Source organism: Cantharellus anzutake (genome assembly GCF_015039405.1).
Source record: "Cantharellus anzutake strain C23 chromosome Unknown EI90scaffold_72, whole genome shotgun sequence".
In the NCBI taxonomy this organism is placed as follows: Eukaryota; Fungi; Basidiomycota; class Agaricomycetes; order Cantharellales; family Hydnaceae; genus Cantharellus; species Cantharellus anzutake.
Genome location: NW_024067022.1, coordinates 290,243 through 309,291, shown reverse-complemented (window position 1 = coordinate 309,291; position 19,049 = coordinate 290,243). Strand labels below are relative to the sequence as shown.

Below are 19,049 nucleotides of genomic sequence, written 5' to 3'. Positions count from 1 at the left end.
GCTCGCAAGGTGCGCCAGTCGAGCCCACATAACCACCGAGCGCAGCATGTGGCCCCAGGAGAAATCCATATCATTAATGGTTTTACTGCTCACATTCCGTTTCGCTACCAGCCCACGGGCTCTATAGTTCTGCCAACCGGCAACGGAAAAAACCGTATGCATCACGGAATTAAGCTTCGAAAAACATGCTTTATCGACCATGCGATGAACCGAATAAAGGGTGTGGGAAGGTTGCAAGAGCGCATCTAGTGAAACTGATCGTCCTGAGAGATGTCCCCTCACCTGAACGCACCAGGAAGAAGTATTCGATCTCGACAGTGAAGCTCTTCTACTTGACCTTTCCGATGCAGCCAACTCGTCACTTCCCACAGGTCAGAGCTAGCTCGTTCATCTACTTTAATAGAGGCTGGGATCCTGCTTAGCTCGTCCATAGCAGGGCTGGGAGCAAAAAACGAGATGGGCTGAATAACCCCAGCAACTTAAGTATAACGACTATGGCCCAAATCAGAAGTGCCCCCTGCTGTTCCGCAGTGAAATAAGTCGGCAGCGGCAAGTAACGACTGAGCCGTGAGGGAAACAACACCCACACTATGGGGTCCGGTTCGTGCAGGACTGGCTGAACTCGCCACATCAGGTCAAGCACTGCGCTTACGAAGGTCGTTGCCCATACAGATCAACGAGAGATGCTCGTCGACTGTGAGAGCAAGGGCGGTCCCGACGTCGGGATTTGCCAGGGGCGGAAAAGCAAGTTTGCATTCAAGTCACAGAACAGCCTCCAAACTCACAGTTTCCTCACGTCTGGTATATGTGATATTTCCGGTTGCCCCTGTTCCCTCCAAGAACATTTCAAGCATCCGGCTCTATTATTAGGGACCCCTATCACTTTACTCTCATGACAGATGCCGCACAGGAATCCCTGGTCGCTCTCCCATCACCAGTTCTAGCTCGGGGAGTTAGCCTCCCGCATCCACTCTCCCCGCCTACATCGTCCGATGCTCGTACCGCCGTAACTAACATGGATTCTCAACCGTCAGGCATCGCTGAAACGCCGCTTCCTGACCCCAAAATTTTCTTCCACGAGGATAATCATACGAGCTACGACATTTGGGTGCATCCGAACCTGCCGAATCGCACATTCGTTGTTGAAAGCATCAAGGTGCGACTTTCAGTATCCCAATTCTGTATGATATCTTGAGCTCGATCCACAGGCACACGGTGGTCAAATAGTGGAGCACGTAGCTGAAGCTTTCTTCGCCATCATCCACACCGATATGACCCCCGGAGACTACCCCGAACTCTGTAACGATGAGCAGGGTACAGTCGGAATTTCCTCCGAATGGGTGTTAAACTCGGTGCGTGCCCAGTGTGTCCAAGATCCCGAGGATTACGTTCTGTGGAAGCCTGAAGAGGAAGAAGAACAGAATGAGCAATCCGATGGAGGCCAGGAAGCCAAGAATTGGGATTGGGAGGATGTGGATGTTGAAGCTCCTGCACTCGAAGACCTCCTCTCATTGCCCTCTCGACCCGAGATCAGCAACCTACCACCATCTCCTGCCACTAAATCGCTTGACGAAAAATTCTTCCTCTGGATTGTTCCTCGTTTTTTTGCGCCCCGGCCTGCCGCTCCTTGGATAGATTTGTATCGATGGTTGGGCGCACACGTAAGTAATTTCATGCCGTCACTCTTAGCTCGCGAGCTCAGGTTTCATTCCAACATTGCATTCCCCAGATTCCCCATCGGTCTGAGAATTACTGGACGAATTTGAACCACAAGGGCAGCGAAGTCCGTCGTCGAGCGAACGCGTTGCTGCCACTTATTCCTCCAAGACCAGGTTCAACCACTCGGGGCGCGAAGAGAAAGTCGAACCCTCCGAAAAGTGGTCATGCCGATGAAAGCTCGAAAGCCACCAGAAGATACGCCGATAGTGAGAATGAGGCGATGATCAGACACATTGCCTCTCATCCGCAATTAGACGGAAAGGCTTTGTGGTCAGCGTTCTCCGGCAAGGTATTTCTTCTTTGTTTCCACTATCATTGCATCCAATCGTATATGTTCGTTTTGAATAGCACTGCGAGCGATCATCCCAGGCATACAATCAACATCATGATCGACATCGCGAATACTTCAACGCAGCGGTTACACGATTCCTGCGGGGAGAGAATCCTCCCTTTCAGCCGCCCGAAGCTTCCAGCTGCCAGGCCTCCGACATAGATCCACCCGAAACTGTGGTTACTCGCCATGGTCGGCGACCAAAATATACACCTGAGGAACATCGTGCTATGAAAGAGTTCTATGCAAAACACAGGCATAAATATAGCAAGGATTTTCACGTCTGGCTTGCATTTGAAAAACTAGTGAGGGACGCTTCTTATATTGCACCTAGTTCTACTGAAACATGATCCATCAGCAAAATCGTTCTGCATTTTCCCTGCACACGTATTTCTTACGGCATCCAGATATAGGCCATGGCGTCGATCGCGCATCCCCGGAGGCTCGGCCGTCCTTCCGCGCCACCACGCACGATCCACCATCGGGAAACCTATCTCGTCCCACCTTACGACCCAATAGGCGTTTCACTGCCGCTGAAGACGACCTTTTGATCCAATTCGCACGACAGCGGGGTTACCCCTTGTATATCCCCATGCAGGAATGGGAAAAGCTAAGCGAAAAGGTTTGCCTCTGCTCTGCGTTTTCCCGGTCAGTCTAACGTCTAGCCCACATGTAGAACCCTTCCAGAAGCCAATGGGGCTGGAAAACACGCTACGTTAATTATATTTATCCTAATCGACATGACGTTGATGAGGAATATTCGTCAACATCGAGTTCTTCGACAAGTTCGCATGATCGCCGAAAGAGTAGTAGTTCTTCCTCGGATGCAAACATTAATGTCACGGCGGCGGAGCGAGCGCTGAAGAGGCTTCGCTCAAACGAGAAACTGGATTTGCCCAAAAAAAAGCATTCGCGCCTTGATGCGCCCACATCTATCTCCGTGGCTCGCAGAGATACCCACACAAAGAAATTAACAGTTGTAGCCCCAACTATGGAAATGTCTTCATCGTCGTTTACGAGAGCGGATTTTGTCGCTGCAATGAATTGGGTCGCTTCTCGTTCTCGTCCCAATGGCATTTACCAGAATTTGGCCAGTTGGGAACAATTCGCCGAACAGGTGTGTTACGTAGCATTTCGTCTAGTTCTCACATCAAAAAACATCATTTTTTTGGTTAGCATCCATCCCACGATGCTGAAGAATGGGTGCAATTTTACTATAGCGAGCGTAGGCTTTTCAAGGCTATCGAAGAACGCCTCGGCGACATCAGCCACTGACTCTTTGCTTATGGACTCCTATCATATTCCATCGCACTGAGAAGGCTCGCGTTATCAAGCTGGTGGTGTCTCAACGTGCTGGTGCAGCGATCTTTGGGTAGATGCATTCGCTTTGGCACGTCAAATACCCCCAATTACTTCTCTAATACCATCACGGTAAATGTGTAAACCGAGGATAGTACTAAAACGAAGAAACTTGGCTGGCGGATGATATGGCTAGGATGTGGCTATAAAGTAGAGCCCAACTGAGATTTGTGGTGAATAATTGTGTATCGGGCTTTACTCTTTTTTTTTGTGTGATTTAATTCGCATTCAGCTTTTGAATATGATTTGGTTGATTTCCTTGCATTATGATGTTCCATCATATTAACTGTTGATACCGTCTTCTGATTGACAGAACGGCCTTTCCTTTTGACTCAATTCCGCTGTGAACTCATGCTGGAATAGGAACCCTCACATATTACCCAGTCCAAGCTGCAGCTGGGTTTTGTTGGAAGGGCAGCGCAAATAACCGTGCCGCAAGGCACGTGCTGTCATCCACATGTGACATGTCTTATCACATGGTCACATTTGCTTTCTATTACCTCGGACATGTCCGTGTCAGACCACACGGATATATCCATTTATAACTGGGGAACGCAACCTGAAGCGGCAGATCCCGCTACTCTTACCTTGCATGCATGTTCACTCTCAACGTTACTATTGGCTGAGATGAAGCCCGAGATTCACTCTCGCGCTGTAAACCCACTGCATACTCTGATAAGTTCAGCACCATGTAATTTACACTGCAGCCATGCAGCAAGCAGAATAGAACTGTTTGGGGCAGAGAATGGACCCTGGGTTTGGGGGTCATACAGGACCTGTTGTAAGACAGCAACGGTTGGTTCGTCGGTCTCTACTGTCTTATCACTATATGTTTATTTAACATTTATCTTCCTTTTTCTGACCTGTTGGTCGCTTCACTTTCCTTTATTTGTAATAATCCTCACTCCTGTTACATTCGAGTAATCGACGCTTAAAAGCTTGATGTTTACTTCGCTGACGCTGTAGGCGGGATAATTGCCCACGCGCAGCACCGGCTCGGATACCCATTTCCATGATTAGAAAACCCTTTTTATTCATGCGACGACTCGGTACGGAATTGGTATCTAAAAATAGTGCTAATTCGTACGATTCCGACGATATCAAGAACGTCTTAATCGGAGGAGATTTGACGGAGTTCTATGTTGGGCAAGTTAGGCACGGGCATGTGCGGGCGTGGGAATCTCAAGCGGCAACCCAGAATTCCAGCCTCACTCATTCCCACGGCGTCTAATAAATTGGTAAAAATGTTTATCGGCTGTGTGAGAGTTATTTCCGGCTACATTTCCAATTTCGGCTCATAATTCCCTAAATCCGTTGAGATATCGCTTATTTTCTTTTATTTTCATTTTCATATTTCACCATCATTTCAGTTATTGATTGATATTCTTTTATTGCTGCTGTTACCCTTTTTATTATTTCGCCTAATAAGGTACCCAGGTGCCATATGGTACCAATCTATTCTTTCTAAAAATAATTATTTCTTATAATCCTGTACATACCGGATTTTTGAAAAGAAGTTCTCCCCTCCCCCAATTTTCTCTAAGGTGCTAGGACGCGCTAGAGAGGGTGTGAGTGAGTGGAATTCCAACAGTAGGAATAAGGGCAGTGATCTAGCTCACAACGAGTGAGTAGTGGACACTGAGCCCGGACCTTGCGGAAATCCCGGAGAACTCACCATGCGGAGTTAAGGATTGAGAGTTGAGCAAAGTCTAGAGAGAAAGTGAAGTTTTAGGAGAGTTTGGCCCCACGAGCTTAGTTGGCATAGAGAGCCACGAGCCCTCTTGCAATGCCCTCAGTTCTCATTGCGTTCACATCCGCGAGACTGAGGTCGGTATACCTTTTATCATGTTCACTCATTTACTTGTTCTAAATCTTCACCTAGTATTATTCTATTCTAGGTAGATATCCAATTATAGTTCTCATTGCGTTCACATCCGCGAGACTGAGTATTATTCTATTCTAGTCCGCGTTAGGACCCTGTGCATAGGACAGGAGAAAAAAACGTAGGACCTGCTATGGAGCAGTGGGAATTTTAATTATATTTCTTTTCCTCAGTTCGGGCCTACCTTGATGTGTGAACTCAGCTTCGGCAGCTGAATTAAAAGTCTATTATATTCACCCTATCATCCAAACCTAGGTCAAAGCATTCACCCTCCTCATTGTCCATGTCCTTGTCAGGGCCCGGCCTCGGACTTGGAGGCTCCCTGACCTCAACCCCCATCTAACCTGTCCTCACACTATGCAGGGCATGAGATGTATAGTAAAAGAGAGTGAAATATATACACTTGGCTATGCGGGCATGAGATGAGAAGAAGGGTAAAGGTCTCATCTCCCTGCATGGTTGCTATATAAAGGAATGGGTCACATGCCCACAACTATACAGCTCCTAGAGTTGTGTAGTGTGACCTGGAGGGAATGTAAGGGATTAACCTTACTTCACTATAATTCTGATTATAGTGATATTTATATTATGTTGCATCGCTATAATTCCCATTATAGTGATGCTGTTCTTTCTTTATTTATTTGTGCCGAGATATGTAAATTACATATATATACCTCGGAGTAGTTGTAAAGGCCTGGTAGCCTTTACCTCTACTCCATTGAATATACAGCACATTAAAGCTTATGTTTAGACAGACCTACTGAGGCCTGAGGCGGATGGGGGAACTGTCAGGGCACACCCGCCTGACCTGGCTCCACCCAGCCCAACCTGACCCGGTACCCCGCCGGTCCACCCTCCCTTACCTCCTCCCCCTTTCCCTTCTTCCCCCTCATCCTCCCCTCCTCAGTTTCTCCTTATCTTACTTCTTCTTTATTCTCCCTTTATTCTACATGGACGACTTTCTCTGTATCAATGTACAATTGACCCATCTGCAGCGCGCCCACCATGTACCCGGCCCGGGCACCTCGGGCGACCTCCCGCTGTGCCCAGCACGCGCGCCTGCACCGGATACCCTTGGGATCTCCCACGGAGACACCCGGGTGGTTACAGCTGTGTGCGAGGGTGACGTGGCACCCGTCATGTGATCCAAGCCGCATGTATATAAACGAACCTGAAGTGGGAACCGAAGAAGTAGCCTTCTTCTCAACTTTCCACTTCAGGTAAGCAGTACAATATCTCTCCTTTAATGATAATAACAACTTTCCACTTCAGTCTAAGTGGCCAGGGACCACTGTCCCACATCGGGCCTGTCAGTATGCACGCCCGATCTGCCCCCCGCCAGGCTCTCGGTCCCGGACGTTATACCCGGACCCCCTCGACCCCGGACGAGTCCCTGACAGGAACAGAATGTTACCATCCCCAAAATAGTAAGATCCCTTTCAGGGAACATCCAGGTAGCAGTGCTCAGTAAGCGTGGGAACGTTCTGGGCGAGTTGCTTGCCCAGAACTGTGGCTGTGACCTGTGGGAACATTCTGGGCAAGCTGCTCGCTCAGAAAGTTCCCACACTATCCTGTGCACGCGGATACACAGCACAGAAAGGCAACAACAAGGCAACAATGAAGGAATGGAAGGAAGGGATTGGTTGGGGAGTCTGGGGCACCCTAGGGCAGGGTGCTGAACCCTGACAGTCCTCCACCAGATCCGATAATCTGATCGCTGAGATTATCACTGTTTTTTGAGCATGCTTAGGCTTTTTTGGCCAATCCTTCTTAGGGACCTTTGCCTCCTTTAGTTTTGCTATCTCGGCCTCCCATGCCTTTACTTCCTCCTGATGCACATCCTTGGCCTGTTGCCAGGCCCTCTCTTCCACTTCCCTGTGAATTGTTTCTAGCCAGCATGCTTGTTTTTGAGCTTTTTTCTCCATTTGGGCCACTTTGCGGTTTGCCTCATTGTGAGGTCTCAGGGTAGCTCAGCACACAGAGCCGTAAGTGATACAATGGTGTGTATATTACGGTAGTGTGTAAGCAGTTACCCAGAGGTTCCCGCTTACCCACGTGACTTAATTACATATGGCTTGGGGTTCGGGGCTATTGCCCTGACATTCTCCCCCCTTGCATTGCATTTGTGACACTGCAAGTGGGCTAGAGATCTAACCCCCTAAATGCGAGCAAATTCGTGGGGAGGGAGTCTGGGATATCCTGAGCTTGTGCTAGGTTTGGTCTGGGTGCTAACAAAACAAAAACAATCACAAAACTCGCTAAGAATTACGTACCCCTGGTCCATCTTGGACAATCATCAGGGACTTCCTTATAATACTCAAAGAGTCAAGCTTAGAATTTCTTGGATCTCTCAGTGCTACAGTCTCTTGTAGTCAAAAAGGGAGGTCGCTTTTCCATTCCTATGTGGATGTTATAGGAATGGAGTCTCTCGTGACCATGTTGACTGAACGTCAACCACAGCGGGTCCTCCTCCACATCCTCCCATCTCTTTCTTACATTCTCCCCGCTTCCCCCCTTCTTACACACTCACTCCGCGCTAAGCTTTCCCTTATTGGGTTTTGGTGCTGGCCGGATTATTTATTCTATTTCGCGAGATTTCTCACGATCATTTCTTATTCAATAGTTAGCATCACGTTCATGTACAGCAACAGCTGAGAAAGACGGAACTTAACGAATAACACCCTCACCTTCTGTGCAACAACTGTAAACCTCCTTGTGCCAACACTGTAACGTCTGTGTAAGATTGTATATGTCTCGGTCACCATCTATATGGGTCATCCCTACCGAGGTTGACGACTCTAGCCACGGATCGTTGAGTTCGCGTGCGACTCAACTCAGGTATGCATGAACACCTTCTGTTATGACTCACGTCACTCGCCCAGGTACTGGGCTCACGTCTGTCTCACCTTACGGTGAGCATCTGGTTAACTCTATGGATGGATTGGTATTCGATACAAGCCCGTTCCCCTTGTCGTCAGTATGCTCTCGCAAGTGCCAAGTAGCCATCGACCCCACCACATGTCGTTCGACCTACCATTGACTAACCCCTCCATCACCGGTATGCTCATATGAGCACCAAGTACCCGTTGACACGAATATAGACCGTTTGCCAAACGAACGGTCTCATACCCTGTTGCTGGCACGCCCATCTGGGTGCCAAGTATCCGTCAACCCAGCCTCAAGTAGCTCCCTCAAGGAGCTGGAATCTCACTCGTTGCTGGTACGCCCTTCTGGGTGCCAAGTACCTGTCGACCAAATCTCAGGAAGCTCCCTCAAGGAGCTGTTATATCACTTGCTACCAGTACGCTCCCTTGAGTGCCAAGTACCTGCTAGCCCTTTGTCCTCAACTGGTCCAGTTCTGGATATCCCCTTTGCCTGTGATCCTATACACCCGCTGTGTCAGGAACGTGCCAGAAGCGTATCCGGGTGACCCGCGAGGCGTGCGAGGTCGTCCAGGCTCGTAAGGTCGGAGGGGCAGGACTTTAGCTTCAGCGACTCGGGTGGAGCGCTGCGCTTCGTTCTTACGTTGGTGTCCCAATTTCAGACAGAAGCCTTATGATGAGGATAAGAGTTAGAGGGGGAATCCAAGTCGATATACGAACTGAGGTACATCCGGTGTAACCTACACGCGTTATAAAGACAAGTAACTAAATGAGAGCGGCCCGGAAGGAGTGGCGGATCAAGCGCGATATTAATGAATGAAGAAAGGAACAAATAATCAATATCGGCAAACTTGGTCAACAAAAGGAAAGCAAGGAACAATAGGAGGAACAATAGTCCGCAAGCGGACAAAAGAGAAAAGGCCATCCGGCCGTCTAGCAAGCCGTCCGGCTGGGGGCGGACAACAATGAAGCGGGCAACCTAGGTTGGGAGGTACGCGCGCGAGGGAGGAAGTGCGGATGAGGGTGACGGGTGGACGGATGGGTGGACGGATGATGATGATAGCGGGAGGGACGGGCCAAGTGACACTAGGACGCGTAGAGGGAAGTGTCGGATATGTCGGGTCGTGACACGCTGTAGGAGAAATAACAGTCACACTATGGAAACCCATTATGGAAATATGCCAGATAAATCACAAAACCCCATACAACAAGTAGATATGAGAAAATAGAAGGACCTGAATTTTAACGAATTTTGACGAGATTTTATGAATTATTACGACTACATACACAATAAATTGAAAGAAAGAAAATTAGCAAAAATACTTCAAGCTTAGCATCAACAAGAAGGAATTCTCGGGGGAATTTATAGCAAATATTAAACAAAGAATTAGGACAATCGACCAAGACTTGACTCTAAAAACAATCAGAGAACCTCCACGGAAACTGCTTTCCCACATCCGCACACATAGCCAAGGATGGAAGTACCACGGAACAAGGATTCCTCAGGAACTAATGCAAAATTCAAAGTCGTGTTTATAATAGGAAATGTAGATGTCCCCCAAACGGACCCAATGAAAGTAATTACAGGGAAAACTACCCATAAACGACGGAGATATGACTAAAACTCCCGCAAAATGAGGACAACGCTTAAAAAGCAAGCATGAAGAATAACCAGTAATGACCGAGACGAGCCTAATAGCCCTTTAGAAAGGAAGGGATCTAATCTTAATCCACCCAAATTTTCATTATAAAAGGATTGCGCATTAATGAGATATCCAATAACGGGAATAGCGACATCAAAAGTCCGAGCTCAGGGAAAAGACGATGTTTACGTAGGATCCATAATTAAAACATACAACGAAATTTACACGGAAATTATGAAAAATAGGAAACTATAGTTATGCAAATTTTCAGCCCAAACGGTCCAGCCGTTGTAAAGTTATACCAATGACGGGAATATAGAAATCCGCATCATGCTTAATGACACATGAGGGTGGCAATGCGAAGGGAACCGGCTGTTGGAACCGAGATCCGCACTTTGGCAGATCGCGAAGACCAATTTCCATCCAAATAAGGAAGAGCCCGGTCAAAACAAAGCACGGAAAGTGCAAAACAACCTTAGATCATGAGGGAAAAATCTGAAATAAATCACAGAAACCCATATGAAGGATATAAACACCCACGCATATCATAAATCCCGAACAATTAAACAGAAACAGCGCCCGCATACGAACGACTACGGGAACGATGCATGTGATTACTGAATGTGTGTGTGAACTTTTGCTAACTCAACGAATACCAGGAAATAGAACACAACTTTAGTACCATTGGAAAGGTGGGAATAAATGAAAATTTATGATACCAAGAACATGATAAACCATCCAGAAATGAATGAGATACAAGGACATGAAGTTAGAAACCTGAAAATGCGCAGGAAGACAGCTTCAAGAGGTCCAGAGCCCTAAATAAAATACATAAAAATATGATATTTTCGAGGACGACCTACTATAACAACGAACAATACATATGGAGGATTAGGGTGTGATAATACAAAGGGGAATCAGGGAAGATGAACAAAATCCACGAAAACCACTAAACTATGACGGATCATGGCAGGAATTTTAGGGAATGATATTCTAATGAAGTGGAGAGCTATAATACATTCGTTTGAGTAATTCTTGACTACTAGCAACTTTTTCTTTCAGTTTTAAACCTGAATAATTCACTCATTTACCATTTCAAGTCTCATTTTAACTAAATGTCGCTGAATAAAAATAGAATAAATCAGCTGAAGGTCTCAGCGCAGCTGTTAGAACCGGGTGGAAACAGACGACTCCGGAGTGGAATCGGAGACTTAGCATGGAGGGACCTTGGCCTCAGCGACTCAAGCGGAGCGCTGTGCCATTGCTGTTTGTCCATTTGGTCCTTAATTTCACAGTAGGTGAGCAGGAAGTCTCTAGGGGGCATTTCAGGTCGATTTCGGACTAAACCAAAACGAGTATGTACAAGCGCCGATATATATAATGGAAGGGGCAAAAGCACAAGGAGAACAAAGGGTAACCGAATCGGAACGAAGACGTCCGAACGGGAACAAAGGGTAGAAGGAGCGGAGCGGTACCGAAGGTCATAAGGCAGGACCTGTGATACGTCCGAAAGGAGGTAGGGAGGGTGAGGCCCAGAGGGGCAGGAGGATGAGGGGAAGTGGGGATGATGACTAACTGGCTAGAATAGGAAGAAGCAGTAGTCCAAATAGGGATGAGGGGAAAATGCGAGAAATACATTACAAGCGGCTGCTGAAGGCGATCTGTGAAGCTCGGGGTTGCGGAGCTTACGGAGGTTATGGAGGCGGGGTTGAAAGTCTGAGGGATATTGGCAATGGTGTTTACGTAGTATGAGGTCACCAATGCAATGGACTGAGACTGAGGTGGAGTCAAAGTCCGAGGTAGGGACTATGACGGAGGCTCGGAGCAAGGTACGAGCGGTGTCCGAGTGCGAAGTATGGGACAGCGGTGGAAGGTCGTAACTTGGCGGAAGGGTGGCGGAGGAGTAACAGAGGGAGGAGAGAGGGGAAAGGTAAGGGAGAAGGAGTGGCGGAAAGGAGAGTAGTCAGGTCCGAAGGTGAGTATCGAAGCGGACGGGGGAAGCGTAGGAGGATGGCGAGAGGGTGGAGGTGTTGTGAAGGGGGAGCGGAGTAGTAGGAGGGTGGCGAGAGGGGCGGTGTTCGGTCCGAGATGAGTATCGGAGCGGACGGAGATAGGGTCGGAGAGGTAAGGAGGAGGTGTGTTGCCAGGACCGAAGGTGAGTATCGGAACGGCAGCGGTAGGTTATGACTCCGGAGGTGAAGAGGGTGGAGGTCCGGAAGTCGGGTTGGGGTCGGGTATGCACGGATATGACAGCAGCTGTATGCATAGTAATGCGAAGTTTGAATCCAGAATCACCAAGTCATAACAAATTTAATGGTAAATATGAGGAATTTGAAATAGGAAACTGTGACAAATGCAGTGCAGTCAAGTTTTAATTAACCATTAAAATAGCTTAGGCGAGGAAGGACAATAAGGATTCTAGGTGCAGTCTGACCGCAGTAGAGCCACAGTTCAGCGCAGCAAAGCACAGTAGAACTATAGCGTGAAAATTTCATTCTTTATTCAGTTTGAGAAAAATACACTGTAAATAAATCCTGTAAATACGAGGTAGAGCGTGAAAAAGGAAGGCGACCCAAGGAGTATAAAAGGGAGACCCTTTCTGCAACTTTTTGCCCCCCCCCTTAGAGAAGTAAGAAAATAGAGTATTATTTTTCTCAAGCATTTCTGGTTGTCACTCCAGCATGAAAAAGTGATATACAGTTAAGATTGCCACTGTGGTAAAAGAGGGAGAGAAATATTAAGTAAATATTTCAACAGGAGAGCTGGTTAACACTCCAGATTTCAAAGTGTAAACACAAAACAGTTATTTTGCTACTGTTAAAACAAGCAATAAAATAAGACAAAAATAAAACAAACTCAAGGGACACTCCAGACACAATCTAAATCCATTAACTGAGTAGAATCTTTGAAACTTCACCAAGTAGAAGATTTAATTCAAGTTAAATTCCAAATTAAACAACGCTACACAGAATTACACCTAGACAAATTAAGACATTTCAATAAAGGAACAGCTCCGCAGGGCTCAGTTTATCTGTAAGTCAATTCCCAGAAACTTTAGACTAACCCATAAAAATAGAATTAGCCAAAACACTTGGATTGGTACTATATTTACAACAAATAATACTAGTACACTTCCCCATCCTAACTAAAGAACCAGGGAACAGCTTGGTGGTGGTCTCATTTGAACCTCCCAACTGACCTTCCTTCATTCTCTCCTTCACTGTGCACGGTACGCTCATGTAATAGGGTGGTTCACGGTTGAGTAAATTCGTCTAAAGTGAACCTAAAGTGAAATTTCTGAAGTGAACAAAAGTTCAGGCAAACTGGATCTAAAGTGTGACTTTAGATCTTTTTCAACTTGGGGCTCTGTCACGACCCGACATATCCGTCACTTCCCTCTATGCGTTGAAGGAGCGGAGCTGGATCACCTTATGTAACCAGTTTCCTACGTCCAATAACGATATTAGAGTTTGTGCTGATTTGCGTACTGACCGTGTTTTGGTTGCCAAATATATAATTGTTCACTGTCTAAACAACAATAAACACCCCCCAACGATCTCACCTGACGTATAGATCGTCTACAGATAAAATTCTATATTGACTTTACTATGATTTCTAGTCAATATTACACCTAGATATACCACTTTTCAGTAGGACGTGATTTTCCTGATAATTTACTGAAGGAAAACTACTAATAAAATAATTCTGCAATAAATGTTACTCAATACAGGAGTGACCAAACTGCTCTTTCTATCGCTTAGAGTGCGTGCTAGTTATCTAGCAGGTTCAGGATCGCTCACTTTTCTCCTGTGGTGTGATAACCAAGTATTGCTGAGAGATTATTCAATTAAGAAGTCCCTCCACCAAATTCTCACTAATTCTCACTATGACACTTTTGTTCAGCTGTGTCTAACTGACCCTAACTCACGCTTAGAGTGACGTGTTAGTTTTATATTAGCTAACAACTAATATTTGCTTTTATCTTTTGGAGCAAACGAACCAACCACTGGTGAGGAGAATTAAACTTTTATTTCTACCTGAGGTTTGAGAGGGGGCAGAAGCGGCGGCCTTTTATGCTTTTCAGAGGCCTCTCTACTCCCACGCCTCGCACTAGTTACATGTGCTACATTTGTATTATAGATAGTTCTAGAATGATATAGGGGCTTGGGCTGTGTAAGCTTAATAATGGACTTAGGACATGACTCAGCAATAAGTAATTCATTTCTTTGTCCTTTGGGCCGATCTTAGCGGGATCTTGTAGCGCTGAAGCTATGCTCTACACCGCCTTAATTACGAACGGTTATCTTTAGAAATGACTCGGCTATAAAGGAACTTTCTAGACTGTTCTCTAATTGACCCCTTTTTGTGAAGCCGCATCATTACTAATGTTCTAGAGCCTTCCCAATTAATTAACTGATCCGCGGACTTCTGAATCACTTCATGCTTATGATCCGAGATCCAGATCATCAATCATTCCTTTGTCCCGATTTATTTGAGCTTAAAATCAAAAAGTTTTGATGAATCATGGGAAAATATACAAGATCCAGTTTTTTAGCATTTTCTCCTCTTCTGATGCGATCAAAAACTGTCCGCCCGCGCCGGGGAATACTCTATCATATGGTATTCAGTCCGCCAGACTTCCGGGCGCCAATATATTTCCCTTGAGTCACATTACCTTTTGTAAGAATTAGCAAATAAATATATATGAATTATAAGGTGTTTCGCCGTTTGAGCAATATCTCCGTCAGTTTTGAAGCTTTTAGAATGAAACAAAACCGTGGATAAAGTTTAGAAACAGTCCTTTTAGATGGTAAAAAGATTACAGTCAAAAGCTTACTGGTTCCCGAGATATTCACATTTCTTTCCCAATGTTCCTTCTTATTCTGCTGTCTATGTGCTATTTTCTTGTTGTAGGGATATATTCTTTGAATATTACACCTATGCCAGGTTCTAGGCATGATTGTAGTAGATTAAATCTCATGCTACATGAGTGTAGATAATTTATAATGATCTTCTAATGTCTGTCCAGTCTCATAAAGATCATGAGATCTGTTAAACGTCTGAACTTGTCACCTGTTCGTTGACTATTCTGATAGATCATTGTTTTATTCTTTGAATATTATTTCTCCTACAGCGTCCTAGTGCCACTTGGCCCATCCCTCCCGCTATCATCATCATCTGTCCACCCATCCGTCCACCCGTCACCGTCACCCGCACTTCCTCCCTTGTGCACGTACCTTCCAACCTAGGTTGCCCGCTTCATTGTTGTCCGCTTGCCAGCCAGACGGCTTGCTAGACCGCCGGATGGTTCTTTCTCTTTTGTCTGCTTGCGGACTATTGTTCTTCCTTTTGTTTCTTGCTTTCCTTTTGTTGACCAAGTTTGCCGATATTAACTATTTGTTTCTTTCTTCATTCATTAATATCACGCTTGATCCGCCACTCCTTCCGGGCCGGTCTCATTTAGTTACTTGTGTTTATAATGCGTGTAGGTTACACTGGATGTACCTCAGTTCGTATATCGACTTGGATTCCCCCTTTAAACTCTTATCCTCATTGTAAGGCTTCTGTCTGAAATTGGGACACCAACATAAGAACGAAGCGCAGCGCTGAAGGAGAGAACGAAGGAAGGTCAGTTGGGAGGTTCAAACGAGACCACCACCAAGCTGTTCCCTGGTTCTTTAGTTAGGATGGGGAAGTGTACTAGTGTTATTTATTGTAAATAAAGTACCAATCCGAGTGTTTTGGCTAATTCTATTTTTATGGGTTAGTTTTAAAGTTCCTGGGAATTGACTTACAGATAAACCGAGCCCTGCGGAGCTGTTTCTTTATTGAAATTTATTAATTTGTCTAGGTGTAATTCTGTGTAGTGTTGTTTAATTTGGATTTAAACTTGAATTTAATCTTCTACTTGGTGAAGTTTCAAAGATTCTATTCAGTTAATGAATTTGGATGGTGTCTGGAGTGTCCCTTGAGTTCGTTTTTTTATTTTTGTCTTTATTTTATCGCTTGTTTTAACAGTAGCAAAATAACTGTTTTGTGTTTACACTTTGAAATCTGGAGTGTTAACCAGCTCTCCTGTTGAAATATCTACTTAATATTTCTCTCCTTAATTGCTGCCTTTTACTACAGTGGCAATCTTAACTGTATATCACTTTTTCGCACTGGAGTGACAACCAGAAATGCTTGAGAAAAATAATACTCTATTTTCTTACTTCTCTGAGGGGGGCGAAAAGTCGCAGAAAGGGTCTCCCTTTTATACTCCTTGGGTCGCCTTCCTTTTTCACGCTCTACCTTCTATTTACAGGATTTATTTACAGTGTATTTTTCTCAAACTGAATAAAAATGAAATTTTCATGCTATAGTTCTACTGTGCTTTTGCTGCGCTGAACTGCGGTTCTACTGCGGTCAGACTGCGCCTAGAATTCTTATTGTCCTCCCTCGCCTAAGCTATTTTAATGGTTAATTAGAACTTGGCTGCGCTGCATTTGCCGCAGTTACCTATTTCAAATTCTATATATATACCATTAAATTTGCTATGACTCGATGACTCTGAATTCAAACTTCGCATTACTATGCGTACGGCTGTGCTGAGACCTTCAGCTGATTTATTCCATTTTTATTTAGTGACATTTAGTTAAAATGAGACTGAAATGGTAAATGAGTGAATTATTCAGGTTTGAAACTGAAAGAAAAAGTTGCTAGTAGTCAAGAATTACTCAAACGAATGTGTTATAGCTCTCCACCTCATTAGAATATCGTTCCCTAAAATTCCCGCCATGGTCCGTCTTAGTTTAGTGGTTTTCGTGAATTTTGTTCATATTCTCTGATTTCCTTTTGTATTATCACATCCTAATCCTCCATATGTATCGTTGGTTGTTATAGTAGGTTGTCCTTGAAGATATCATATTTTTATGTATTTTATTTAGGACTCTGGACCTCTTGAAGCTGTTTTCCCGCGCATTTTCAGGTTTCTAACTTCATGTCCTTGTATCTCATTCATTTCTGGATGTTTTCTCACGTTCTTAGTATCATAAATTTTCATTTATTCCCACCTTTCCAATGGTACTAATATTGTGTCCTATTTCCTGGTATTCGTTGAGTTAGCAAAGATTCGCGCGCACATTTGGTAATCACGTGCGTCGTTCGTATGCGGGAGCCGTTTTCGTTTATTTGTTCGGGATTTATGATATGCGCGGGTGTTTATTTCTTTCATATGGGCTTCTGTGATTTATTTCAGATTTTTCCCTCATGATCTAAGGTTGTTTTGCACTTTCCGTGCTTTGTTTTGACCGGGCTCTTCCTTATTTGGACGGAAATTGGTCTTCGCGATCTGCTGAAGTGCGGATCTCGGTTCCGACGGCCGGTTCCCTGCGCATCGCCACCCTCACGTGTCATTACACATGATGCGGATTCCTATATTCCCATCATGGGTATAACTTCACAACGGCTGGACCGTTTGGGCTGAGAATTTGCATAACTATAGTTTCCTATTTTTCATAATTTCCGTGTAAATTTCGTTGTATGTTTTAATTATGGATCCTACGCAATCATTGTCTTGTCCCTGAGCTCGGACTTTTGATGTCGCTATTCCCGTTATTGGATTTCTCATTAACGCATGATCCTTTTATTATGAAAATTTGGGAGGATTAAGAGTAGATCCTTTCCTTTCTAATGGGCTATCAAGCTTGTCTCGGTCGTTACTAGTTAATCTTCGCGCTTGCTTTTTAGACATTGTCCTCGTTTTGCAGGAGTTTTAGTCATATCTCCGTCGTTTATGGGTAGTTTCCCCTGTAATTACTCTCATTGGTTCCGTTTGGGTGACATCTACGTTTCCTATTATAAACACGACTTTGACTTTTGCATTAGTTCCTGAGGAATCTTTGTTCCGTGGTACTTCCATCCTTGCTACGTGTGCGGACGTGGGAAAGTAGTGTCCGTGGAGGTTCTCTGATTATTTTTATAGTCAAATCTTGGTCGATTGTCCTAATTCTTGGTTTAATATTTGCTATAAATTCCCCCGAGAATTCCGTCTCGTTGATGGTAAGCTTGAAGTATTTTTGTTATTTTTCTTTCTTTCGATTTATCGTGTATAGTCATAATAATTCGTAAAAATTCGTAAAATTCGTTAAAATTCAGGTCCTTCTATGTTCTCATATCTACTTGTCGTATGAGGTTTTGTGATTTATCTGGCATATTTCCATAATGGGTTTCCATAGTGTGGCCGTTATTTCTCCTACAGCGCTCCACCCAAGTTGCTGAAGCTAAAGTCTCGCCCCTCCGACCTTACGAGCCCGGACGACCTCGCGTGCCTTGCAGGTCACCCGGATACGCTTCTGGCACGTTCCTGACAGGCTCAAGAGCCCCAATTCATGTAAAGTCACTCACCTCAACTGCCTCTAGACTCGGCTTTACTCCCCAGTAAGTCCGTGAACCATGAGAAGTCAAGTACTGTACAGTTTCTCAGCTCAGGTCACCTGCCCTCACTGTCTGCATTCCCATCACATACTACTGCATCGGACTGTTGATGCCACCAAAACAAAAGAACCTTGCAGAGGGTGTTACTCCATCTCAGCCACGGCCTGGCTGCCATCCACACATGCCCAGGGATGGTGAGGCTGATGCCACACTGACCATTGTCAAGGCTGAGGCTAAGTCAGAATCAAGGCCTCCGAAAATCCAATGGGATTCCAATGAACGCTGGACTTACCGCTTGATTGATTACCTCTCAAATAACTTGGATGTTCGACTGAAGATGTTCAGTGACTCAGTAAAGGACGCAAAGAAGCAGTCTCGTAAAAAAGTGAGTATTCCGACATTTCACGGACAGCTTATTGTTCACCGTTACCTAGGTTGTTGGTAGCAAACCTAAGGTTGAGTATTATTGTGAAATAGCCAAGGCAGTTTTTGATGTCGAGGGTGAGGGTGAGTGTGCAGTGTACCGAATGGAGCCTGAACGTTATGCAACATCTGTTATCGGTCGGATTACCTAGTAAGTCATCTCACGGTGCCTGCTTTGGGCCATCTGATGGTTCCTCAAATATAGTTTACAAAAGACATATACTGCATGTCGCAAGATGCTGAGGAGTACTGGTGAAGGCTTGAAAGACGAAAACCTTGGTGATGCGGGGGATTCTGAGTCTTACCATAACCAGTTAGGTGAAGTGTTTTCCGATTATTTCCATACTACTACTGATGTTTTGGATTCAAGAATCAATTCGATCATTTTTCCCTTG

At 45.1% G+C, this 19,049-nt stretch overlaps 3 protein-coding genes across 3 annotated transcripts; all 3 read left to right on the top strand.

The window, feature by feature from the left end:
* Positions 1–729: 729 nt before the first annotated feature.
* EI90DRAFT_2482789 (uncharacterized protein) lies at positions 730–2,721 on the top strand. The gene is made up of 4 exons (XM_039053101.1): positions 730–1,156; positions 1,209–1,661; positions 1,730–2,008; positions 2,068–2,721. The coding sequence occupies exons 1-4, from the start codon at positions 893–895 to the stop codon at positions 2,398–2,400; spliced, it is 1,329 nt and encodes a 442-aa protein (XP_038910856.1). The 5' UTR covers positions 730–892; the 3' UTR covers positions 2,401–2,721.
* Positions 2,323–3,673, top strand: EI90DRAFT_3078052 (uncharacterized protein). The gene is made up of 4 exons (XM_039061757.1): positions 2,323–2,355; positions 2,409–2,672; positions 2,727–3,167; positions 3,227–3,673. The coding sequence occupies exons 2-4, from the start codon at positions 2,643–2,645 to the stop codon at positions 3,323–3,325; spliced, it is 570 nt and encodes a 189-aa protein (XP_038910855.1). The 5' UTR covers positions 2,323–2,355; positions 2,409–2,642; the 3' UTR covers positions 3,326–3,673.
* Positions 3,674–18,412: 14,739 nt separating this feature from the next.
* Positions 18,413–18,676, top strand: EI90DRAFT_2937245 (uncharacterized protein; the record flags this gene model as incomplete). Its single annotated transcript, XM_039055178.1, has 1 exon — positions 18,413–18,676. One exon carries the CDS (start codon positions 18,413–18,415, stop codon positions 18,674–18,676), a length of 264 nt encoding a protein of 87 aa, XP_038910854.1.
* Positions 18,677–19,049: the final 373 nt, after the last annotated feature.

Excerpts from the sequence above, each read along its gene's own strand:
- EI90DRAFT_2482789 (XM_039053101.1), top strand. The coding sequence starts at position 893 with ATGACAGATGCCGCACAGGAATCCCTGGTCGCTCTCCCATCACCAGTT. Across the intron at positions 1,157-1,208 it reads TCGTTGTTGAAAGCATCAAG|GCACACGGTGGTCAAATAGT; the intron begins GTGCGACTTTCA and ends CTCGATCCACAG. Across the intron at positions 2,009-2,067 it reads GGTCAGCGTTCTCCGGCAAG|CACTGCGAGCGATCATCCCA; the intron begins GTATTTCTTCTT and ends CGTTTTGAATAG.
- EI90DRAFT_3078052 (XM_039061757.1), top strand. The coding sequence starts at position 2,643 with ATGCAGGAATGGGAAAAGCTAAGCGAAAAG. Across the intron at positions 2,673-2,726 it reads GGGAAAAGCTAAGCGAAAAG|AACCCTTCCAGAAGCCAATG; the intron begins GTTTGCCTCTGC and ends GCCCACATGTAG. Across the intron at positions 3,168-3,226 it reads GGGAACAATTCGCCGAACAG|CATCCATCCCACGATGCTGA; the intron begins GTGTGTTACGTA and ends TTTTTTGGTTAG.